The 26001-nt window shown below is 44.4% G+C and overlaps 1 protein-coding gene across 1 annotated transcript; it reads left to right on the top strand.

Annotated features, from left to right (window-relative positions):
- Nucleotides 1–1707: 1707 nt before the first annotated feature.
- On the top strand, nt 1708–18940 carry CD7 (CD7 molecule). The gene is made up of 10 exons (XM_023938516.2): nt 1708–1843; nt 2536–2832; nt 4231–4374; nt 5149–5274; nt 7005–7056; nt 11215–11312; nt 12080–12418; nt 13927–14268; nt 15724–15830; nt 16832–18940. Exons 1-10 carry the CDS (start codon nt 1780–1782, stop codon nt 16940–16942), a joined length of 1680 nt encoding a protein of 559 aa, XP_023794284.2. The 5' UTR covers nt 1708–1779; the 3' UTR covers nt 16943–18940.
- Nucleotides 18941–26001: the final 7061 nt, after the last annotated feature.

Consider the following 26001-nt stretch of genomic DNA (forward strand, 5'->3'; position numbering starts at 1 on the left):
CCTCTCCTCTCCTCTCCTCTCCTCTCCTCTCCTCTCCTCTCCTCTCCTCTCCTCTCCTCTCCTCTCCTCTCCTCTCCTCTCCTCTCCTCTCCTCTCCTCTCCTCTCCTCTCCTCTCCTCTCCTCTCCTCTCCTCTCCTCTCCTCTCCTCTCCTCTCCTCTCCTCTCCTCTCCTCTCCTCTCCTCTCCTCTCCTCTCCTCTCCTCTCCTCTCCTCTCCTCTCCTCTCCTCTCCTCTCCTCTCCTCTCCTCTCCTCTCCTCTCCTCTCCTCTCCTCTCCTCTCCTCTCCTCTCCTCTCCTCTCCTCTCCTCTCCTCTCCTCTCCTCTCCTCTCCTCTCCTCTCCTCTCCTCTCCTCTCCTCTCCTCTCCTCTCCTCTCCTCTCCTCTCCTCTCCTCTCCTCTCCTCTCCTCTCCTCTCCTCTCCTCTCCTCTCCTCTCCTCTCCTCTCCTCTCCTCTCCTCTCCTCTCCTCTCCTCTCCTCTCCTCTCCTCTCCTCTCCTCTCCTCTCCTCTCCTCTCCTCTCCTCTCCTCTCCTCTCCTCTCCTCTCCTCTCCTCTCCTCTCCTCTCCTCTCCTCTCCGTTCCAGGGGCCCAGCTCTGTCCAGCATTCCCTGCATTTTCATCCTGCACAGGGCTGTCCAGAGCCTGAGGTGTCCCAGGTTTTATTCCACAGGAAATTTTACAGCTGGTCTCAAGAACTGGGTCTGCAGCTGCCAGCAGGTGGAACAGGCATGTCCTGTGGGTTGTGTTTCTCCTGGATCACCTCTCCCAGCAAATCTAGAGAGATTAACATTTATTAACTTCTGTCAGATGTATAATTAGGAATTAGTGTATGACTAATTTGGAAATTTCCTCAAGGTACTTCTCAGGTAGTGACAGCAAAAAAGTTGTTTTAATGAAAGTTTTGATGAAAAGCTCCCAGGAGCAAAGCAGTTTGTGTTTTCCAGAGCTAGTCTGGTGAGGAAAGTTAGGTGAATTTTCTATATTTTTTTTTTCTTATTTGTGATGCATGTTTTAGTAAAATAATTGCCAATTATTTTTAAATACTTGCTAAGGTAATTTTAAACCGTTTAAATAAAACCATCACAACTTTGTGATATATGTTTTCATAAAATACTTGCCAAAGTCTTGACAGTTTTATTTAAATGATTTAAAATGAACTTCTAACTAAATCCAACGATGTTTTGAAAATAAATACCGAGTTACTGCTTGTTTGCTCATTTGACTTGAACAGATATTTCCCATCAGATCTCCTAAAGTAAAAATAGAATTTGACTTGACAATATTTCATTTTAGGCCAAGTGAAACATTCATTCAGCAAAATCCATCTTCCTTAATTAGTGTGTTTTGGAAGTGACAGCAAATCAAGCTGTTATTTGCTGCTCCTCCTGCGGGGTCAATCAGGGCCACTGCCTGGAGGAGCCCGAAGGATGTGGACATGGAAATCCTCAGGAGGGATTTTCCTCTCCCTGCAGAAGGACCTCGTGTCTCTGACTGCTGTGGTTGAGCCAGAGGTGGAAAGGGCCGAGTTTGGTCCTTGCAAGGTCCTTGTGGAGAGCAGTAGAAGCTGAGCAGTATGAGGGTTCCTGTGCCTCGCTCCCATCGCTGTCACCTCTGCGAGCTCTCTTTTTGTCTGGACAAAGAGAACAGAGATGCTGGCTGCTAAGCACTGCCTTTAATTCCCAACAGGGAGAAGACTGAGGCCTGCTGAGCCCGCCCTGGCACTCTGGAGGGTCTGGGAGAGCTCCAGCCCCACTGCAGCTGAGCCCCCCGGGCAGCCCCATGGACTCTCCCCACCTCCTGCACTTGGGTTTCCTGCTCCTGGCTCTTGCTGCTCCCCGTCCAAGTGAGTCTAGGTGGTTCCCAGAAACTTTCTGGTTCACCTCACTGCTTCTCCTGCACTTCCATAGCTCAAAACCTCTGAACCATTAGGAGAAAGCTCAGCTGTGCTTAAAACCAAGACCACAAAACCTCTAAGGTGAGAAGAGAAATTAAGGTTGATGTGTTTGAGCTGTCACAATCACCTCTTTTGGGAGCGGTGACTGTTTGGGTCTGTCAGATGCAGTGAGTCCTCTCCCAAAGGACTGACTCTTTCCCAGGAGAGTCTGAGGGAGGAAACCTGGGATGCTACACCCAGAGTGGGCAGCTCAGCTCTGAACTTCAGTGGCCTTGGGATCTGGCAGCGTGTTGGAAGGACACCTGGTGGGATTGTGCCAAGGAGCTAGGGAAGGAAAGAGCACAAGAACAGATGAGCTCAGCAAGAGAAACATCTTTCAACTTCCCAAACTGCCAGTTTCCCAGTTAAAGAAACAGTGGAAGCAAACTCCACTCCTCCAAGTGGAGGAATTCTATCCTGTTTCTACTCCAAAAATTATCCTGGGAACTGGCCCCAATACTGTATAAAATTTGCCCATTGGCAGACAATGTTTCCAAAGCCATGATTGAACTTGTCCACCAAAACCCATCCTCTTCTCTAACACTGAACATCCAGGGAGAAAACCTGTGGACATGTTTTTTCTTTGTTTTTTCCTGATTTAGGTATTGCCATGCCCACTGTTGGCCCTGCTGAGGGGAGCACAACTGTGACAGTCTACCACTGTAAGGACTACAAGAGCTGCACATGCAAGTCTAGGGAAAATAATTTTAAAAACTTTACAATAATCGCTGAAACACAAAGCAAGACGTTTTCAGATGTACTAACTGAGCTGGTGACCAACGAAACACACATGACTGTTTGCTTTGAGCAAAAAAATTGCTGTCTTGAAGGAATTTATGGCGTCTTCTGGCAGAAAGCTGGGGGAGCAGGACTCTCCTGTGGCATTCTGAATTGTGGAGGTATGCAGTGTTGGGAGCCTGGTTATTAACTGATGTAAAACCTGTTTCTGGGTAGGAAACTGAACTGTTCTTATTTGGGCAGACAGCAAGGCTTGTGAGTTAATAAACTGGAATGAATGGGTTTCTTCTGTGAAAAAAGTCATAAAGTAATTCACAAAAGTAAATTCAGTTCTTTCAAGTCAAACACTGCTTAAAACTACACTAGGAGAGATCCAGATAAACACATTACTCTGATTTATAAAGATATGCTTTTATTTTAGGGGTTTTTTTGGCAACAGCTATTCCCATGGTGAAATTCTGTGCAATGTTGCAATGTGTGAATTCCACCAGAGCACACCCAGACCCAGGTCCAGCCTCGAGAGCTGCTCTGTGCTGCTCTTCTGTCCAATTCAATGAACACCCAGGAGCATCTTTCCAGCTTCCTCACAAAACTGCCAAAGTCAGGGATTTAAACCCTTGTCAGTGCATGGGGCAAGTGGTTCCATGAGGGTAAAACTTCATGGTGGCTCAGTTTGTAGAGGTGTGGCTTAGCTGAGCTCCATCCAAGTCAGTGACATTTCTGTTTGTAGTTGGTTCTCTCAGAGCAGCTTTTATCACCTCTCCTGTTAGAGTTAGAACATCCTTTCTCATTTTCTTGCTGACAGAAGAAAACAAAGAGTTCTCCCCTTTGTGTGCCTTTATTTAGTCCAACAATTCTGTATTTAATTTCTGGCCACCACAAACCATTTCTCTCCTGTATTTATGATCACCACTGCAAAATATCTACATGCTACTGTGTAAAACATTGGTGACACTAAAACACTCACAGTGAAATGTGGAAATTGCTGTAGACAGGGATGCCTGTATCCCTTGAGAGGGGAAAGGGTGGATGTATAGGTGAAGGTAAGAGGGAATTTTCCAGATTCTCTTTGGAGAAGAATAAGCTCTATAATGGCACAGTGGCATGCAGGGTTGGTAGGAGATGAACTCCAGGGTCTTAGAGATTTACTCAGCTACTGGATTTGCTTGTTGTCTTCTTTGGTTCCTGTGGGTAAGAGGCAGCTGCAAAATTTTTGAATAGATTTTTATTGCATTATAAGGTAATGATAAGTTTTTTAGATATGTTTTGTTATTCTTAATTGCATGTGAAAACTTTCCTACCCTCTTCAAATATTTAACTTCATTTAACTTCAACTCATCAGCTTTAATGAGAAGGAAATCTAATGACAATGGTTGGTTTGGACTGTTAGGGAATGAAACATCTCCAATTCATAGCAATCATAGCAATCTCCAACTCTTTGTACAACATAATCCACTTTTTAAATCTATTAACCTCTTCAACATCTTTAGCCCTTCACTGAAGATCTTCTCCATGATCCATATTGATAATCAAAACTTTTTGCCTTTCATATTTCTCAGAAAATGGAAGAGGTAACATCAATACTGAGGAGAAGAATATTTGCTGTGAAGCAGAGACAAATATCTGGAGACACAACCCTACCCTGAGGTGCTACACTCAAAAGTCACATTCAAAACTCATCACACTGCCAGTCGAGTCTCCTGGTGAGGGAATTCTAGGTTAAAAACTTCTTGTGCTTGTTTGCCTTTGGTTTTGAGAGGGGTTTGTCCAGACAGCTTTATGTGAACAGAGTTTGGGCGGGGAGATGTCCTGTACATCCTTGAGTCCACACATGCTGCAGCCATCCAGTCTCAGAGACTTTGCCTTGGCAAATGGACATGCCCAGTCCTGGACAGAGATGTCCCCAGGCTCAGGCTCCTGTAATTATACAGGGACAGACAGAGGGATGCTGAGGGAAGGGGGTACATGATGGGTGTGTAACAAGTTCCCAAGAACTGACCATATCTGTAAGTGCTAAATGAGACTGTGCCTCCAGACTAAGACAATATTTGTCAACTAAAGGTGACATTTATATATTCAAATTTCTTTCATGCTAGAAACCCCTGTCATCTTCCTTAGTTCATGGACAAAAAAAGGTTTTTAGAAACCAGTCAAAGTAGATTTCATTATCTGAACACTTCATCAAGGATGGGTCTCACACCACTTGTTGTTGGTTATTTTGGATAAGATTGATGTTCAAAGGTATCTGTTGTGGTGGGGTGACAAGAATTTGCTTTGAGTGTTGATAAAGTGAGCTCTGTGGCAGGTACCTTCTGTAAGATGTGATGCACCAGAGGCTCTTGGTTCTCTCATTCATCTCAGCTCCTTCTCTCTTCATCAGAGGGGGCCAGTTCCTTTGTGTGCTGCTTACGAGGCAGCTCATGGCTTGGCAAGCCTGCTTGCTTCACTTGGGTGCTCTGTTTTCTTCTACTCTGCAGGTAATCCTGAACTTCTCACCAGCAGCAAAAAGACCAGCATTGGCATCTTGCTCTCATTCCTGTTTGTTGGGGTTTGCGCAGGATGTGCTGCCATGTATTACTTCCTGCGGCGGCGGCATGGCCAAGGTACAGTCTGACAAATTCTGTGTCTCCCACACCTGAAAGTGGAAAAAGCATGAGGGGTTTTCCTCCTGGATCTCATCCCCATTGTGCTGCTCATGGAGTTCTTAATGACCTTCACTGGGCTGACAGCTGGAATGAGCTCTCCTCCCGCGACAGGGCACATCCGGAGGCTTCGTTAGGAAAAACAAGCACAGAAGTGTTGGAGTCAGAGACACAGAAAATATTCCTTTATCTGTGCTGACAGGCTCAGACACTCAAGAGAACACTGAGCTTAATCTGAGACCATGGAGAAAGCTCCTAAAACTAAGTGGAGAAACTGGGAATGTGAGTGTGTAAGTTAGATAGAATTACATTAAGTCACTGGGTGAGAAAGTTTGAGTTTAGGGTTTAAGCTGTATTAGTGAATGAGAGACAACATGGAGGACTCAGGGCGTTGTCCCTTTCTCCTTATTTTTCTTCCTCATCTTCTTTTTCTAGGGTTTTTGGGCAATATTAGGTGATTGGATAGAAGAATTTTTTGTGGGACACAGCTTTTTGGTTATTGGGTTATAAGTGAAAATAAGTTACTTGGCATTTCATTATTGGGTGGGTTGACACTCAAAAGACCTTAGAGAGATTTTTTTGTCCCTCCATTTTGAAGTTTGTTAGCCCAGTGTTCATAGCTCCTCACTGTCTGTAAATATGGAATATAGATAAGGAAGAACAAACAATGAAAGCAGTTTCTCTTTCGTTAATCTTGCTCCTGAGGAAAGGAGCTGAGCTATCAGTGTTGCACCCTGACAAGAAGGAATTTCCTCACTGCTTCCTCCTGAAACATGGGGTAGGCACTGGCAGGGCCAAGGAATCACAGGGCTCAGCCTTCCCTCTATGGGATCCTTGGAGCAGTCCCAGACTGCAGCATTGCTGTGCAGCTCCCCTGGCAGAGCTGTGTCCCAGCCAGGACACTGATGGACATCCAGCCTTGGGCTCAGAGTGGATCCCTCTCTCAGCCCTGCCCACTACAGAGCCAGCTTTCATTTAAGAACAAATATTTCCCTAAATTCATCCAAGAGGGAAGTTTATTTTGCAAACCAAGATGCATGGAGAGAGGTAGGATGGGTTCTGAGGAGATTTCCAAATCACTTCCTACCCTGCCATACAGCTTTCCCCCTCATCCCGTGTCCACTTGGCTCCAGGGATTTTGGCACCTTGTGTGTGCCTGAGGCTGAGACTCCTCTCACTTACCCAACTAGTCCATCCCTTAGAAACTGATGCTGGTTGTTTCTTTCTGAGAGTCAAAGGATTAAATTTCCAAGTGTGATTTTGTTTCAGGAGGAGCTGCACAAGTGCTTGCAAAGCCCAGCAAAGGGAACACAAAGCCACTCTCACTGTTGTTGTTACATCAATAGATTAATGAGTAAATTGGTGGGAGGGGTAAAAAATTTACCAATAATGACTGCCCTGAGGTCCTGGCCTGGGGTGCAACGTCCAGTGATGTCTCAGGTCTGCCCTGGAGCCCCACTAAGGCAGAGGCTGATGGGTCACAGCACCAGGGCAGGGTCACAGCAGAGCCCTGAACCCCTGTTCATGGCATGAAGCTGCCCCCTCTGTGGAGCAAGGCCCAGTAGCAGATGGGAGAGGGGAGGTGCCTGGAGGACTTCACAAATACAGGCCTTTTGTTTATAAGTCTAACTGGAATCTACCAGTTTCTTTGATGGCCTCACAGATTTTTATTTTTTTTTCCAATTCTGCAGCTCTTAGTCAATACAGACAGACTTCTAATGAAGGAAACCTCGAACATCTTTGATAACCATCTGCACGAGAGAAAACCTCTTTGCCAGCAGCATCCTCCTCCTTTCTTACGATGTCCAGCCACCAGCTGAACACAGACTGATTTTCCATGAGAACTCCTGCTCATGTATTCACAAAAACTCTCTTTTTCACAAATGTACCTTCACCACATCCACACCTTCCCCGAGCACTGTGACTCTCATCCAGCTCCAGGCCTTTGGGAGCAGCACAGGCAGCAGCAGGAGCCCCCATCCTCTCCTGGTGTTGGCTGCAGACAGCAGGAGCCCCAGGGAGTGTGGCTGACTCAGCAGCACAGGCTGGAACCAGCTGAATTCTCTGTTCCACTGTGTTGTGAGGTGCCTCAGGGAGGCAAAGACTTCATTTCAGAAATGTGTTTGTCTACGTGAGAGGCGTGGCTGGAAGCCAGGCTACCCTGAATTTTGACCTCCTGCTTTGAAGGATGGGCAGTGTGAGCCCTGGATGAAGTTACAACACCCCTGACCTCTTGGGAGGAGTGGCCCAGGAGTTCTGATTGGGTTTGAGTCCCTGGGGGTTTCTCCCTTGTGTTTCTAGTGGTCCCTAACCCTAAACTCCACCCTCAAAGGTGGAAATCCTCAGGAGTTCTGTCCCTCAAAACCCCTCACCCTGCTTTTGTTCAGGGCTCTCTGTCTCTGAATGAGTTTGTTCCCACGCTGAAAAAATGGTTTCATGAACAGGGTCCTGTCTCTGCTGGTTCCCAGAAACTCTGGATTCCCTGGCCATGATCCTGCAGCTGTGGACTGCAACACCACTCAAAGTGTGAACTGCTGTGGAACAATGTCTTTCACTTGGTAATGCCACAGCAGCACGCAGGTGTCTGTATGTTTTTTAACTCTCAGGTCATCTCTGCATTCACCAAAGCCTTTTCACAATTGGCTGGTTGGTTGAGCTGGAGCAGTTTGGGTTTTTGAAGAGATGTTTGATTTTTGCCCCCACCCCCAGGCTGAGGACGTGTGTGTGTGTTTGTTCCTGTGCAGGGCTGGGTGGGAGGCTGTGTCCAGCTCTCCCAGCAATGGCATTGTGTCACTGAGGCTTTGTTCTCCCCCCAGGATGAAGGTTGGTATCAATCTTCTGACAAATTAGGCAAGTTTAGACAGCATGAGATGAATACAACCCCTCAGCAATCCCACTGGGTACTTGGTGTCTTTAAATCATTCCCCATTCCAGCCTGACTTGAATAAATCCTCACCTTTTGCATTGGATCTAATTTAGAATCAGGACTGTTTAGCAAAAATCAGTGGCAGCACAAGTGGAAAAGCAAATATCTGAAGCAATGTGAATGTTTGCCATTTTGTCATGGTTTAGTTGCCCATAAACCTGGAGCTGAAACTTCCAGCAGGAAATCCCAAAGGATATAGGACATTGTGTCCCTCTTCAACTTTGCTACAATCCAATCTAAAAGGAAAGTTTCTTAATGTAAAAGATCCAAATAATTTTAATAATTAACTTTTAGAAAAACAGAAGAGCCTCTGTGCTTAAATTTACATTTTTTTTTGGCAAAGGAGACCAATGCTTTTTTGGGTTGGAGGGGATTTTTTCCCCAGTCAGGGTTTTACACTCACACTTTTAACTCAGATCTCAGCTGATATGATGCAAATTTTCAATTTTAATATGGTAGAATTCAGTCATATGTTCCTGAAGGGTTGACAGTCCAAGTATTCCAAAGCTGCTAGTATTTACTGAGTTTGTGGTCTTGATTCAGTTGTCAGCTGTGTTTTACCATGAGGAATGTTATGTTAGCTCAATAAATCAAAAAACTAAGGTTGCCTGTAAAAAGGCCAGACTGTGGATGAACTAAGAAATAGGAGGAAAAATACTTTTCCACTTTATGTAGCATCTTATCACAGTTGCACTTCCATTTTTTTCCCCTCAACAAAACCGCTGGAAGCTTTTGACAGAGCAGAGCTGTGTAAAAGGAGTGAGGAAGGTTTTCTTTGGAAATTGCATTGACTTGAGGTGTTCATGAGGCTAATCATGTGCAGATTTAATTTCTACTCTGTAACAGCAGTTGAGGCCAGAGAGCTGGATGTGTTTTGAGAGGAAAAGTTCTATGGGCACCTCAGTGAGAACAGTCAGGAAACACGAGTCACAGACTGATCTTTGTCTCACTCACACACTCTGTCCTTCACATCTCTTCTTCCTACAGGTGATTATGCAGATTGTGATATTTGGGGACATCCCTACCAGCTGTTCCACTTTGCCCCTTTGGGGCTGTGTTGTGCTGCTGCACACCAAAGGTGCTACAGGAAAACTGTAGAAACTCAGGAAAACTCAGGAAAAGAAGTGAGAACTTGCTTTAAAAATCGACAGTGCTTGTCCTCAGCAAGTGCATTTTGCTCTTGAATATGCACATGGAGTTGGGTGTTTTTAATCATAGGATCATGGAATGGTTTGTGTTAGAAGGGCCCTGAACAATCATCTTACTTTTCTTATGGAAGTAAAACATGACAGACAATACTAAGAGACCTGACTCACCAAAAGCCATAATTCGATAGCTGTTATTTCATTTGAGGTGTGATATTGTAAATAATCACAATAAAACTTTTTCTTAAACACTGTCTGTTCATGGTGTGGTGGTGCATCCTCCCTGTTCCAGGCCACACTTTGATCTAAGAAATGCTTGGCCTTGATGAGCAGCCCCTGGCTCGGCTCCTCTGGGGTTTATCACAAGCACTGTCTGCTCCCAGGCACTGCTGCTGCCCAACGAGCTCCTGCTTTCTTTAGGAGCAGCCTTGGGAATGATTTTTCTTGTCTGAATGGCACAACATCTCTGTTCTCACACATCCAAAGAAGGCCGGTCTGAAGTGGGGCCAGGGTGAAACTGTTGAGATTAAAGCCCATCTCTTGTGACCCCATAAACAGCGGTGACAAACGGGACCCTTGGAGCTCTCCTGGACCAACAACCTTCCTCTGAATGGGGCCTCTCCGAGCTGGGATCTCTCCCATTTTCTTCTTTTGGTGGATCCCCAAATAACAATGGGTCCTGGGCTGATCCCCCAATGCTCAATCCTCCCCTTGGGGAGACACAAAAGCATCTGGAGTGAGCCTTTCCCTGCCCTCCAGGGGAATTGCTCACAGGTGCCTTGCACTGATTTTTGTGTCTGTGTGCAGGTGCTGTGGCTTGGGAGAAATGCCAACAAGGTGCTCACACTGCCTTCTTTAAGTGCTCCTGTCTTAGAGCCAATCTCTTCTCTTAGAAATTGTTGGTTTTTCTACCTCTTAGATAGACAAGTAGAATTTAATTGGCTTTCTGGGTTGCAAGTTTAATTCTCACTTTGAGAGAAGTGGCAGAAAAGGCTTTATTGTCTCGGTAAAGATTGAAATTATTTATTGTCTTGGCTTTGCAATGAAGTTAAGGGAGATGGAAAAGCCTGAAAGTTTCAGGTAATGTTTTCTCAAATAGATCCTTTTAGCAACAAGATCAAAAGACCTTGTTAGGGTTCTACAGATTTCCTGTCAAATCCTCTTTCTCCTGCAGGTGATGTCAGGTGGGCTGGTTTGTGGGTCAGGTGGGGGCAGCTGGGTGTGAGTGGCTGGTGTTTGCTGAAGGAACTCCAGCTCCTCCTGCTTGGGAATTATTCACATCTGCCAAGATGCAGATCAAATCTGCAGTGCTGGTATAATAACTGAGGGTTTTCCTGAAGTAGTGGAGCATCTCTCATCTCCTTTCTCCTGATAAAGACAAGACTTTTGCATCTGCAGCCACCAATCTAAGCCCGTGGGAGTCTTGACAAACTGAACTGATTGTACCAAGCCTGTGAATTTCCAGGGGAACCACAAATGGGGGACAACTGCCTGACTGTGTCACTGTGAGGAGAAAATTTGAGCCTCCCTTTTCTCAGATGTCTTCAGAGGGCAGGTAGACAGACAACAAAGTTGTCTCCCCATAGACAACTTTCTGCTGGGGGCTGGGGGGTGCTCAGGAGCAGGAAACCAGGGCTGGTTTAAGTGTGAAGAACCCCAAGATGCCCCTCCCAGAGAAATGGCTCTTCCCCTTCTATCACAATCATTGTGATACAAAGGCAGAAGCAAAGCTCTGTTTCAGCAGATAGCTCAAGTAGCTGGCAGGCAACAGCCACATAAGAACAGCTTATGACCCTTTCCTTGGGACTTTAACTCATTGGTCTGATTGAGGGAACAGCTAAAAAGACCTTTGAAAATGCTGTGGATGTCGTGTCTCCCAAATGCATTCCTCTTTCTTCTGCTCCTCCCGTGCTTCCCTGCCCAGAATGGTATGTACAGCATCCATGCTCTTACATTTCTTACATTTCAATATCTCCTTTCCTTGTTTCCAACCTATTCTAAGCTATATTTGTCTTAGACAATGCAATGCTCTCTATTTAATTTTTCATCCCTTGCTTTTGGTGTAGTTTCTTTCAGGTGTTTCCCATCTGATCTCTCTATTCCTCGCTGTTCATTGCACAAGTACTCCCTGTTCAATTTCTTTGGATACTGGGGCCATTCCAGAACTCCAAGGGTCTCATTCTACTTTTGCATGCCTTTGTTTCTTAAAATAGATTGAACTTACACCTTCTGCAACCCTCTTCCTGTACTGAATCGGAGAATCTACATTATCCAGTTCCCTGATGTTATTAAATGCCACAAATGTGTTTTCTTCCCTTTTCTGCCACTTTTTCTTTTAAATTCCTGATTTAGACCTGAAACCAATTATCAGGGTAATTTTAGTGAAGTTTGTATTTTAAGAACTAATAGGATTTTCCTGGGAATCTACAGAAAGAACTACATTCTCTCTGTGAGTGACAGCAGCCACTTTTTTGCCAAGGCCTCTGAAGCTTGGGAAGGTGCTGAGTTGCCCAGGTCAGTGGGCATGAAAGGCACTACAGGTGCCAAGAAATGACATGTCCAGCACAGGGAGACCGAGGTCCAGTCTCACAGAGCAGTTCTGTTGATGGAGGAATTGGTTTTGAAAAGTTCTTTGATGTGAACAGACCGAGGGGAACTCTGATATTACAATTTCAATTGCATTTCTTATTTTTAGGTGGAGGAAATGAACAGTCAACAGACGTTATCAGTGCTTGGGAAGGAGACTCCGTCAGCATAACTTGTCCAATGAATGGTTCACAAAATCAAGTGGGGATGCACTTGAAAACTGTCAGACAGAATCTCAATGTGATATATTTCCCCAAGGAGAAACTTCCAAATATCAATCCTGACTTTGCTAATCGCATCGAGTATTCAAAGGAAGGGGAGAATCTCAGGATAACCCTGCGCAGGTTACAGCAATCCGATTCCAAAATTTACCTGTGCTCTCAGATTGTTAAAGTCAATGACCATCACAAAGACCTATATGGGAAGAAAACCATTGTAGTGGTCAAAGGTATTGCAATTCCACCTTTTATGTCACAAATTAGTAAATACAGATCTGTATTTTAAATCAAAGATTGGAAGAAGACACGATGGGAGTCTGACAAAATGTTTTCTGTGTCTGCTCAGGTCATGTACAGATTTGAAGGATTGTGTGGGTTTGCTCCCTGAAACAAGGAAGAAAACACATGAGATAGTATGGTACCAAAAATCCCCCAAACCGTCCTAAAATATTAATTTGTGACTCATTAACTCTAACTACAGTTTTCACATGAGTCATAGGTTGCTGCAGCAGTTTGGAAACAGTGAGGTCCCACAGCTCTTTCCAAAACAACCTGTCAAACCTTTTTAAACAATTAGCAGAGCAAAGAGGGGTTTTTTGTAACAGTTGTTTTTGCAAATCTCTTTTGTTTTTATTAATTCATCTTAAATGACAAATTGGTAATAATTGGGAAGCTGGTGTTAGAGTCTGCATGTTGGGCCTGAGTGACTAAAGGTTTTTTTCTCTAGTTAGTGAGGAGTTGTTGAATGGGCAGAAGTGCTTCTTTTGGCAGGTGTTTCTGGTTGGGGGAACAATTTTTGTGTCTTTATTTTTATTTTCTTTTCCATTACCATAAGGTTGATTCCAGACTATTATTTGGCAATTTATTCCTCCATGTACCTGTCCTTCCAATGAGACCCTCTAACCTGGAACATCTTTCCCAAAGCTTTCAGGGTTTCCTTCTTTCCCTGTCCCCAGGGCATGTGAAACCTAATTAATTGCTGACCAGCAATAGTAATTTATATCCATGAAGCATTATCAGCTCCTCCCTTGTGCTTCTCCTTTCAAACTTCTTGGCTGTGTTTTCTCAAATGTATCACATCTTGTTTATTGTGTATTGTCTCTCTAAATTATTTTATTAAAATGCTTTATATATGCTTGATCCTGATCCTCTTCTCTGAAATGCTTACAGCCTTCCCCTTACAAGCATGATAAATTCTGTCCTCACTCTCTTATCAACTTAATAATAATGTTAAAAAGAACAAGTCCTGTCCTCAGAGGAACTCAGTGGGATGTGTTCCTGGCTGGACAGTGAATTATTAATAACCACTCCATTCTCACGGTCCATATTCAACACTGATGGGACACACAGTGTGTGATTTGATCCAGAGCAACAATCCCCAGATCCCTCTGTGGTTTTTTCTCACTTGAGAAAGCAGGCAATGGTACATGGCTCCAGTCTGTGCTGATCAGGCTGTATTCCCTTTGAGGAAGTCAGTATTTATAATTTTTTAGTAGATGCAGGCCCTTTACAAGCAGCTAAACCTGTTGGTCAGTCCTACGTTCAGATCCTGAGGCAGGAAGATGTGCCAGGGTGTACTAAAATATATCCTTCTTCCCAAAGCCTGTGGAAAACGTGTTTAAAAATCCATTTTATCCACATTCCTGTGGTCTGCTCTTTCTGTCTGCTCTGTGCCCTTGCTCCCCAGTTAAAATACACTGTGTTAAGGTGTGGTAACCACTAATGTCTCTGTTTTCAGCTAGATCCAGCAGGGCTCTGGAGCAGTCACCGCCCTTCGCCAACCCTGAGCAAGGGCAGTCTGTCAACATCACCTGTGTGCTGAAAAGCTCACCTGCAGAGGAGGAGTTCTACCTGCTCAGGATTCACGTGCAGCCTGCCACTGTCCTGTCTGTGGCAAATCTGAACAGCTCAGAGGTCTCTCCTGCCTTTGGGAACCGCTTGGAGTACTCAAGGGAAGGGAACAGAATTGTGATAACTCTACACAGCCTACAGGAAAAGGACAGTGATAATTACATCTGTGCTGAGGGGCCCAAGAATTCCCCTCTGCTCTCAGCGAGTGGCACCATGCTGCTGGTTAAAGGTACGAGCCTTGGGCTTGTTTAATCAGAAATATCTCTTGTTATGTTGTGGACAGAAAGCTTTGGGAACTTCAGTCAGGACAGGCAAACCGAGGGAAGTTTGGAGAGTGAGCTCAGGCTCCTTTGTGCCCTGCTGAGCTTGGACACAGAAACAGAGTCTGTGCTTCCACCTGCCTTGTACAGCCAGAGGAATTCAGACCTTGCCATAATCCTGCAGCTTAGAAAGAGAAAAAAAGGTCAAAACAAGGTAACAAACACCTCACTGTGTGCAGTCAGTCAGCTTTAGAATATGAATAAGTACCTTCAGCACCAATTCTTTGACCTTAGCATGACATAAACAGCTTTTAGAAATCATTCCCTCTAGCAAATCTTGTGTTTAAAAACAGATCACACTGGGGAGCACAAAACAAGTCCTTGGGCATTTGCTTCAAGCACCACAGAGCACAGCAGAGATGTTCTCACATGCCCTTGTTACACACTGAGCACTCTGTGAGCATGTGCTGCAAAGGGGGGGGTTTGATTTTCCTGTGTCCCAAAGGGGGGGTTTGATTTTCCTGTGTTCCAAAGGGGGGGTTTGATTTTCCTGTGTCCCAAAGGGGGGGTTTGATTTTCCTGTGTTCCAAAGATGAGTTTTTACCTTTCTGTGCTCCAAAGATAAGGTTTTTATTTTCCTGAAGGATGGTGCTGTACCCATTTGCTAAGCTCAAGTCAGAACCAGCAAGAGAGTGCTTGATCTTGGTCTTGTTGGTGTAATTTAACCCCGTGCACTGAGCTTTGCTGAGGCCTTTGTAAAATAAGGTTTACAAAGGCCCTGAGAGTCGCAAAGGATTTTCCTGAAGTCTGCAAAGGCAACTGTGGTCCTGTTCTGTGCCACCACACACAAATGGGGCCAGGACTCAGTAAAGTGAGGTGGGGGAAGTAACAGTAGCCCAGCAAAGCAGAGGTGTGATTATTAATTTATTATAATTTATTATTATAATTGTCATTATAATTAATAAATATTGATAATTCTTAATTAGTGCGTTATTCATATATGGATTAATTAAGGTTTTAGAGAGTTGAGACCCTTTCCACCAGCATTATTCTGCTCAGTGCATTTCATACCACAGCATCCTCCTGCTTCTGTCTGTAGCTCCCACCAGGCTGGCTCTTGGATAATTCAGAGCCCTCAGGGCTGCAGCAACACTGCAGGAAAACTTTTCTTCTCCCATCAGGAGGGTGTGGTTCCTATCAGTGGTGTTGAAGCTGCCTTTGCTCCTTGCTGACCCAGCTACAACCACTCCCAGTCTCTGGAGGAGCAAAGGGAATGCCAGTGGGAACACTGATGGACGATAAACGTGGCTTTGTAGCTGTTGGTACCTGAATTATTGGTTAACCTGTGAAGTTATTTTTTTTTTTCAGAATAAAAGCTCTGTCTGTTCGTATTTATACTAATTCTGCTGTAATTTTCAATGCAGGAGTGGAGCAGGCATGTGAGAAGAGCTCCTGGGATATGTACGCTCTTCTCATCGTGGTGGCTCTGCTGTTCTGTGCCCTGGTGTTCTGCACCTTGTACTGTGTGGATGTGAGTACTGGGCCAGGAGGAGCAAGCTGATATCATTTTTAATAACACCTGAGTCAAGCAAACATCTGATAAACCTAAGGAATTGTGGCTTCCTATTGCTCTCCTATTTGCCCTTGTTTAATATCTTCCAGCTGTTGACTTTTGGCAGCTAACAGTGTCCTGTATTTCTGTGACCCTTTGTGAATGAGATATTGTTTGTCTTTTGATAACAAACCTCGAGTGAGCCTTGTGCTTGACACAGCCATGTGTTGTGTGTGTGTATCCCTGAACAAAGCCCCTCTTTGTTCTGCTTTTCTTGCTTTTTAAATTTTTTTTTTGTGAATTGGGACTGGAGCTGTACATAGAAAGTTTGTAAGAGATGTAAGAAGATGTCTGGAGGGGAACACAAGAGCAACAAAAACTCCTAATATAGCCTGATGTCTGAAAGTAGTGCTGGGAGAAAATGCTTTGCCCCTTTCCAGAAAAAAAAAAATTAAATTTTTTTCCTTCACTGGGATTATTTCTATACATATACTGCAGAAAGTGCCCAGAAATTGTCTCTGATAGATCCTTCTGCTCCATAAAGATTACTGAAAATTAAGTGTATGATTCACAGGCTCCTGTCTCATCCCTCCAAATGTGGATCCAGCACTGCTAAAAACCAGTAGTGTAACATCATTCTGTCAAAGCCCAGTGGGACCTGGTGTCCTGTGCTACCAGTAACAGTGCAAGAAACAGCCTTATTTATTATTATTGTCATTTATTATTTGTGTCAAAGCTACAGTTACATCCAACTCTTGAAGGCACTTTTTGTGAAATTGCATCAGACTCATAAAAGAAAGTTAAATAAATAAACTGATAATTCCCATTTGGTTCTCTAAGATCTCACTGGGTCGTGAGAGGAATTTTAAGAATATGTTTCCTCTTCCAACAGATGATGTAGATGGATTCCTAAGATGGAAAATCACTCCTTGTTGGGGTCTTTCCAGGCTGTTTGAATGACTGTTTTCTTTGCTTTGCAGGTGAAGAAATATTTCCAGAAGAAAAAGGTCAATGTGGTGTATGAAGACATGTCCTACAACTCCAGACGGAGCACACTGGTCAGAACCAACACTTATTCCAGAGGTGAATAAACTTCTGCCAGCTGGGACCATGTGTGCATCAAACATGTCCTCACAGGCAGCTCTGAGAGCTACTTCAACCACCTGAACTGAAATTCCTACCACCTACCTTCTTCAGTGGAAAGAAAACCTCATTTCCAAGGCTGTTTCTACTTTTTTTATATTTTTTTTTTTTGTAATGTACAGAAAATGTAGCGAAATGCAGGTACCCTGGACATGTGTGTGCAGTTCAGGGTGAAAAAGCAGAATTTTGGGGCTAAATGAAATTTATGAGCTTGTTTCTTTGCTAAATAACCCTTTCTGGGAAGGTGGGATGGATGGGGAGGTCTGGTTCTCAGCTTTGCTCAGGAAGAGCACCCAGGTCTGTTCAGTGGTTGGCAATGGATCCACACAGACATGGATTCCAAATCTCTCAGGGGTCCTTGGGGTCTGCCCAAGAGCTCAAACTACTCAAGAGTTACAGCAGGGAAATCTATTTTGATGAAACCTCAGGGATGTGGCGGGGTGAAATGCTGGATCCACGTGGGCTCAGCTGCTCCAAGGTCATGACAAACCCAGGAAAACAGCATTGGCTCTGGATTTTAGTTTACTGCCTCTGTCAGAGCTGCTCACGGGACTGATGGAGATGTGGCTGATGAACAAAGTGACTCAAGCTGGGTGCTGGTGGCTCCCAGCGACAGCAGAGGTGTTTGTGATGTGCTGGTGTTGTCTCAGCAGGATGTGTTCCTCCAGCCCAGTGACTCCACACTGTACAACAAGGTAAAATAATCCAGGGTAAAGCCAATGCCTGCATTCCACTCTGGGTGGGGCTGATTTAAACCCCTCCTTATCAAAGGTGTGGGAATTCCAAGCACAGAAAATTCTCAAAATTTTGTGAGTGCAGGCCCAAACACAGAAATGAATAAAAAGTTCAACTTCAGACCTTAGAAAACACTTTGGGATTTAGAGACCATAGGCAAGAATGTAAGTTTGTAATTTAAATAGAAGGACATTAAGCTAGGTAGTAAAAAGTTTTAAAGTTTTAAAGTTAAGATATAGGAGTAGATATAAAAGTAAGAAGAACTTTAAGATTTAGTGAGTAATTTTGTGTATCATCATATGATTAGTTAAGAATCTCCTCACTGCAGCAAAGACATCTAAAACAAAATTATTAACCATTAGTGTGAAACTAGAAACATTCTTTTGTAGCAGTAATTTTTTTGCTAATTAACCTTTAAAAGACCTTATAACCAGTGGTCTTGTGACCATTGACCACAAAAATCTAGCAAACACAGTAAAAACATTCTCACTCCTTCATGAAACTGTAAAAAAAGAGTAATAAACCATGCTTTAAGATGTCTCCCAATAGTCCCATCTCTCTTAAAATCCCAATAAGAGGGATTTATCAAAACTCACATCAGGCAAGAAGAGGCTAAATTTGGTTTAGTAACAGCTTCTAGAACAGGTGGGGAGCTGGGCCAGGGAAGGGCTCGGCCTCCCCCAGGGGTGTTTTGGTTTGGGGCCACTGTGGAAAGTCAACAATCTTCCAGAAAGGAATGCTGAATTGTTCCAGGGCAGGGTTGATGGGGTGGCCTCTGGCTGCTGAGGACAGGCTGAGACTGGAGTTTCTCTCTATTGATGCAATTGTTTTATTTTTTTTTTTTTTTTGAGGGATTAGGGTCAGTTTATCTTTGATGAGTGCATGGCTGGAGCAGAGCCAGGCACAGAGGATAATTCCTCTCCAGAGCTGAGCTCTGGCAAGATCCCAGCTTGCCAAGACAACTCTGCCCCTCAGGAGAGCCCATTTCCCTCCAGATGCTCATGAAATGCTGCCCCCAGACCTGAGGGAGAAATCCCCTCACTGTGTGGGGTGGATGGTGCAAGTTCACCTTGTGAGCAAATTGCTGCTGTCTTCACATGGCCAGACCTGGATAAATTGTGTTTGTCTTGGGGTTTTGTACAGTTCCTCCATATTTTCATACATACATTAAAACCTGTTTAATATATCTTGCAAATAAATGGATGTTTCTTTCAGTGGTTTGTTGTGTTTTGGGTTTTTTTAATAGTGATTCAAGGCTTTTTGAAAATTCTGTATGAACTGCTCCTAACAGCATCCCACTAGACAACATAATAACTGTTTTCCACTTTAATTAAAAAATCTGCAAGTGAGGATTTTCTTTTGAAAACCAGTCACTGAAGAAAATAGAAAAGAACCCTTCAGACCCTGTGTATTCAATGTCTCGTTGCCCAAACTTTTCTTGAATTTTGCTAGACTTGGTGCTGGGACCAATTCTGCCTTTGTCTCTGGAAAAGCCCAGCTCAGGGGTGGGTGAAGAGCTGGGGAAGAACCAAAAAATTAGGTACCGATCTAGGAACCATAGTCAGTCAGCTTTCATCACATTTTCAGTTTTAGAACAAGGTGCAGGTTTAGTCAGAAAGGGGCAAAACCCCTGAGAGGCAGCACAGGGAGGTTCACAATGAGCAAAGTGACATTTGAGATCAGCTCTCTGTAGCAACACTGCTGTGCAAACATAACCACAATGGTGAAGAAAACAAAAAAGCTGTGAAAAGAAACAGTAGTGGAGGTGGTTTTTTTGGGCTTGGTGTAAACAAGTTTTTAAAAAAAGAAGTAACACCTTGCTGAAGAAGATGACACACACTGTACCTGTGTTGAGGGCAGAGAATCAGCACCCAGTTAACCCAAGCATGGTGAATGAGCTGCTGGGGAATTCAGCTCCAGAGTGTCAGGGAATAATTGGGGATTTGGCTGCCCAAGAGGGTTGGAGCACTCTGAAGATGTAGAGTTGTCTCAGAACTTCCCTGGAGAGCAGAAAAACTGAAATTTTCACCCCCAGAGTCGCAGACAGAATTGCTCTGGGCTCATTCTGTTGCCTCTGGAGAGGGAAAGGATTTTCGAGGAGAGGTGGGAAGTGCAGTTTGAGGCTGGGATGGGACCTGCAGCAGTGAGAAGGGTGTCAGGGTGTTGGTAAGTCCCCAGCCCCATCCATGGAATAAATGACAGGAATTGCAGCAAAGCAGCCTCAGGTGGGAAGCAGGGCTGCAGCTTTAGAGTCAGAGTTTGTGGAATAGGGATGGAGGCAGCTGAGCAAGGGCAGCAGCTCAGAAGCAGAGAAAACCCAACAGGCAAGGTACAAAGAGAGTCTGAAATGACTCAGGGGCCAGGTCTGGATGGAGTGGCCTGGGCTGGGTGCCTGGGAAAGGGAAGGCTCATCAAGAATACTTTTGGTTATATGCAAAACTGAAGAAATCAGCAAATGTGGGTTAGTGCTGATGGAGGCTCTAGACTCGGGAAAATTTAGCTGGAAAAAGCATTTTAACCCCTTGACTCAGGTGTGGGTGACAAGGATGTGCCTGAACCCAGGTGCCAAGGAGGCTGATAAGCTGAGCTGAGCCACAAAACGTTTTGCAGGGAGGCAGGAGACAGGAGAGAAGCAGGTTTGTGACATATTGCAGGGCACTGGAACGTCTCCAGTGACTCCTGCAATCCTGTGTTTATGTGCTCCTGGCAGCTGTAAGTGCTACATGATCCATGGCTGAAACCCACTCTGGGAGTGCTCTGGAGCCACTTTCTCCCACCTGTCTCTTGCTGGTGGCTGCTTGTGACTCCTTTTCCATCCAGGAAATCATGAAGGAGGCATCCTATTCATCCAAAATTCATTATGGAATTCAGAGGGTCTGACCAAAATATGTCCAGCACTGCTGGCTCTGCTGATGACAAGCTACTGACTGCTGATTTCTGTGTTAGCAAAAAGAACTATTTCCACTCACAGGACGCAAATTTTTGTAAGCACTTGTTTTCCAAAGCATGTAGTTTCTTTTTTAATGCTTGGGAACCTTCAAATTGCAATGTATTAGCAGTCAGTGTACAGTCAGTTTGAAAACATGCAGGGATTATTTTCTTGTTCACAGATTTGGTTTTCTTACAGGTTCAAGCTTTGAGGTGCTGAAAATGCTTCATTGGTGCCATTTCTTTAATCTGACATATTTGGTTAATATGCTCCTGCACTAGTTAATGAATTCTTTTACTGCTTGTCGTATAAATTTAACAGTATTTATGTTGTTTTGCATGGTTTTCAACACTATTTCAAATCCTTCAGGAATGAATGGCTACTGGCTTTGTGCAACATGCAAGAAATCTTTCCAATTTTCTTTGGGGTCTCAACAGGTTTTAACTCACTTTTTAGAAAATCAATACATTACTCATCATACATTAATCTCTCAAACAGTCAGAGCACCCTGCCTTGTCTACAAGAATCTCACATAATCTTTTCACTTAAGAAATGGAAATAAAGCAACCAGCCTAAGTACTGACTAAAGGGAATAAACCATTTTGTCCTAACACTAAAATTTTACAGTGTTGTCACAATCTGTCTGGTACAAGTAGATTATCTGTCCAATTGTGGATGGGAGGTGACTCCACTCTGTGTAATTAACTGCTGGTAGGGCTGGATGAGCTCTCTGGATGGTGCTAATTCCTGTGTAACTGCATCACAAAAAACATTATTTTGCTTTTGGCTGCTATTTGACTGCATCAACTGACTGACATATGTCTGAAACTCCCCCAGAAGAGCACATCCACGGCCCCAGAGATTTCCACCTGAGAGATTAGAAATGCTCTGCTGCACTCCTGTGCTTTCTGTCTGTAATGGGAATAATGTCTAAACACTGCACATGCCAAGTGGAAGATGATCTCTCATTCCTTCCATGAATCAGTAATTAGTAATTAGTAACTCTCTGGGAAAGCCTGTAAGTTCATCCCTCTCTGCAGTTTGTGACACCCTGAGAGATTTGGAGCTCTTAGCAGAATCACACAAGTTGTAAATGCTCCTTCTGGGGGCCGTTGTACAAGTGATGCTTTACCAATGGTAGTAATCATGTCATCCTCAGATGGTGGAATTCATTACTCTGCTCTGGTGGGACAGGAAAAAAGAGACACTTGGTTTGTGGGGTCTCTTTCCTCACACATCATCGCCTTACAACTCGGGGCAAGTCTTCTGAGAAATCACTATGGCCACTTCACTGCTCGTGGTTTCCACTTTTATGTTATCTCTGCTCAGAGATAATTGGCAGCAAGCTTGTGGGTGAGTGACATTTAAAGGCCCAGTGCAGAGATGACATTTTGCACAAATGCCCGTGATTTCTGAGAAATAAGGTTGTTGAAGAAACTCTGTAACATCGTTGTGGATTTCTCTGTTACCCTCATTCTCATACTTTCTAATGCTCACAGTGGAAGCTTCTCTAGGAAAGTCTCCTCAAAGTGATGGTGTCTAAACTCTAACAGCTTTTGGACTCAAAACTTTATTTAATTAAAATTTTAAAAATCCTGAACAGTTCAAGGTTTCAAAAACGAAATCAAGCATGTGTTGTATACACTGCAGATAAAGAAATTACAGCTCCTGATGACTGTCAAGGCTAACATTAAAAACAAACATTCCTTCCACAGAGAGCACACACAGACAGCCATGTGCTCCTTCTTGCAAGAGTGTTTTGGAAATAAAGTTGTAGCATAGAAAAATAGATCATTATTTTCTGTCCTAGCCAAAAGAGGAAATAGAGAATTCCCACCAGGTTTAGAACTCACAGAGAAACTCAAATGAACAGCCCAAAGTGAGGCTTTGCAGCTTTTAGACTTGTCCAGGATCTGGTGAACCAGGAAGGATCCATCAGCAAAAGGATGGCTGTTGTACTCCTGGTGCTTCTATTGGTAAATCTCACCATGATGGTCATGGTGAGCTTCCAGATTATCTGAGTGGGCTTGGCAGAAGGCAGAGAAGAGCAGCTCTTCCAGTGCCTCTTACTCCAGGGCAAGCCCTGATGCTCAGACCTGGGGGCACCACTCGAGTGGAACAAAAAGAGAGGCAGAAATATCCAAAATAAAAATAATGACATTCTGTAAGAGCCTGAGACGAGAGATGTGGGACATCAGGCAGCTCTTCAAAATGCTGTTTATTGTCTAGATGATTTTACAGCATTCCTGGGTAACAGAGCCACATCTAAAGCTGCCAGCTCCAGCTTTAGGCAAACCTGAAGCCCCTTCAGTTCTCGTTACAATCCATGATATATTTTTGTTTGCTGAGCATTTTAATACATAACAACCAATCAGTGCCATGCACAATACCTTTATTATTGCCTATAGCCCATCATAGCTACTATCATTGCCATATTATGGTCATTACTATCCAACCACATGAGTCAGTATGTTACAGTTTAAGCTTAAAGCTGGTTTTTTTTTTTGTTTTCTTGCAGTGGAAAACTCTTAGACTTTTTTTCCTACTTGCCACATCGGCATGTCTGTTTGCCTGTGGTGTCTTCTGCTTTCCTAAGACCTATTTCTGCTTAGTAGAAACATATTTTTTGTTTGTGGTCAACATATCTTTTGTTTTAGCCATAAAACCTCCTTCCAGCTTGACTTAACCTTTGCTTTCTTAGTTGTCCAGTAACAACTGTCTCAGCAATTCTTAATTTAAACATCTATCATTCTTCTATATCAAAACTTTCATTTTTATTGTGCTTTCAGGTTCTACATTCAGTGAGCTTTTTGCCAAGCATTCATATTTGTAAAACTTTCTTGACAAACTTTCATCCTTCCCAGCATCATTCCTTAATAACATGTTTTCAGCAGCTCGCTTCTCTCGGGCTGCTCTCACATCTCAAGACAAAACCTGTGGTTTTGCGGTGGATACAGCGAAGGCTGGCTGCTGCAGGGGGGCCTGGGGTGTTGTTTTAGCTCAGAAGTGCTCTGGGGGGTTCTCTGTGCTGTGGCCTGTCCCCATCCTGAGAGGGACCCGTGAGCAGCTCCTGCCTGCAGTCTGTGGTTGCCGTGAGCTCGGCAGGGCTGTGGCACCGCGTCTGCAGCGCTGCACCTCTGCAAGCAGCCTCGCTCTTCTTCCCTGAGCTGCCACCCACAGTGCCCTGGCACTGGCACTGGCACTGGCACTGGCACTGGCACTGGCACTGGAACTGGCACTGGCACTGGCACTGGCACTGTGCTACAGCTGTGGGCCCTCGGTTCTAATGGCACTGGCACTGGCACTGTCATTGGCACTGTGCCCTGTGCCCTCTGCTACAGCTGTGGGCCTTTGGTTCCCTCACTGTCACTGTCACTGTCACTGTCACTGTCACTGTGACTGTCACTGTTACTGTCACTGCCACTGTCACACCATGCTCTGTGTTATTGATGCCTTTTTCAGGTTTACCTAGAAACAGAGTCCAGGCAAACGGATAAAAGCAGATTTATTTACTGAAGGGCCTTCAGGTACGCTGAGAGCAGACGAAGCCTCCCCAAGGGGCTATGTCTGCCCAAGCTGGATGAGGGTCACGAGTTTTTCAGACAATTATAAGTTTGATCTATTTGCATATCAGGGGTTAATTCTCCAATTACAGCTTCAGGTAATGAAGTCATATTCCCACCCAATTCACTTTTGTTTGCACTTTTTGGGGCCTGAGGCTGTGGTGTGTCCTTGGATCTCAGGCCCAGAGGGATTGTTTTGTCTGACCAAAATGTGAAGACAGTAACTAACACTCCATATGGAATTAATTTAGTGTTATACACCAGTAGAGTAAAGGATTTGAAAAATATAGAGACTAAAATCTCAAGACATGATTACAGCTGCCTGTGGCCCCTCAGTTCCCTGGCTGTCACTGCCACACCCTGCCTGGTGCTGCCTGTGGTCACTGTCACTGTGTGGGGACAGGTCCCTGCTGGCCCCAGGGCAGCTGGCGTTGCCAGAGGGGCTGTTGGCAGGTAAAAGTCAGCCCCAGTGGTCTGACACAACAAGGAATTGCATGAACACATGGATGTGTCTCCCAGATTTCCACAGCCACGCTCAGCCCCCGTGGCTCCTGCAGTCCTGCTGGCCGTGCACTTGAACAGGGTTTGATCTGCTCCAAGCAGGATTCACTGCTTAAATAAACTCCACCTTCTGGTTTTCCCAGTTTAAAGAAGAGAAGCTGAGGCACTGGGTGCTGATACCCCTGGACTGAGGCCGCTGAGTCAGGCAGTAAAGCAGTTTCCATTCAATCCCACCAACATAAACACATCCCTCATATTCCTATTCTGTTGTTGCAGGGACTGAGGTAGAAGAGATAACATGAAAATCAAACCTGTTCAGTGATGAGCTGGCACCACTCTCATTACTTCACATTTTTAAAATTTGATGTTTTGATGATGAAACCTCATCAGCTTCCTAGCACGAAGACATAAGAGAAATTGATTCCTGATTTTGCTTGTTTCTTTTTTCCAGCAGGATGTTCAGCGTATGCCAGTGGCACATTGTGTTTGGTGACTGTAACATCTCCCTGACCACAAGATATGATCAGTGGCCATGCTCTGACAATCACAGATAATACAATCTGAAATACTATCTTTTGATGTGGTTTATTTATATCAAATTGAACCCCCACATCAGAGTGGAGAGTTGGTGTATAATATTTACGGCCACTGACATCCCCTGCTGAGCCTCTCAGCACTGCATCACTTTATTTGGGCATCTCTTCATCAGCCTGGGCACCTCTCTGTGCACTGCTAGCAGCAGCCTGGCTCCTGCACACCCAAATTCCCTCTGGGCTCAGAAACTGCCCACAAGCAGATCATTTCTGTTACCTTGTGTTAGAGCTTGTCTGGCTATCTTGGGTGTCTCAGTGTGGAGGCCATGCAGAAATGCACTTCACAATGCTCAACTCCTGGTGCAGCAGCACTGCCTTCCACAAAACTCAGCATTTCTATAGATCCTGAATAAATCCAGTGGCTCCTGGGATGTTCTGAGCTCCAGCTCAGAGCTGTGATCAGTGCCTGAGCTTGCTGGGGTACAGCCATGAGCCTCAGCTGCTGTGTGGGTGCTCTTGGCACCTTCTGGAATCATGAATTCCTGTCTGGCAGGGACAAAACGGGGAGAGGGGACCATTAGTCCCCAAAGAACCTGCCTAAGAGACAGAGTAAACAAAAAATTATGCGTTGGAGGGGTGGGATTGCTGGTTTTGGGTTTTTCTGTTGTTATGGAGGGTTTTGTTTTGGTTTTTGGTTTTTTTTTTGTTTCTTTGGACTTTCTTGAATTGTTATTTGATTTATTCAC

Source organism: Cyanistes caeruleus, chromosome 19 (assembly GCF_971803275.1).
Source record: "Cyanistes caeruleus chromosome 19, bCyaCae1.hap1.1, whole genome shotgun sequence".
Taxonomy (NCBI): domain Eukaryota; kingdom Metazoa; phylum Chordata; class Aves; order Passeriformes; family Paridae; genus Cyanistes; species Cyanistes caeruleus.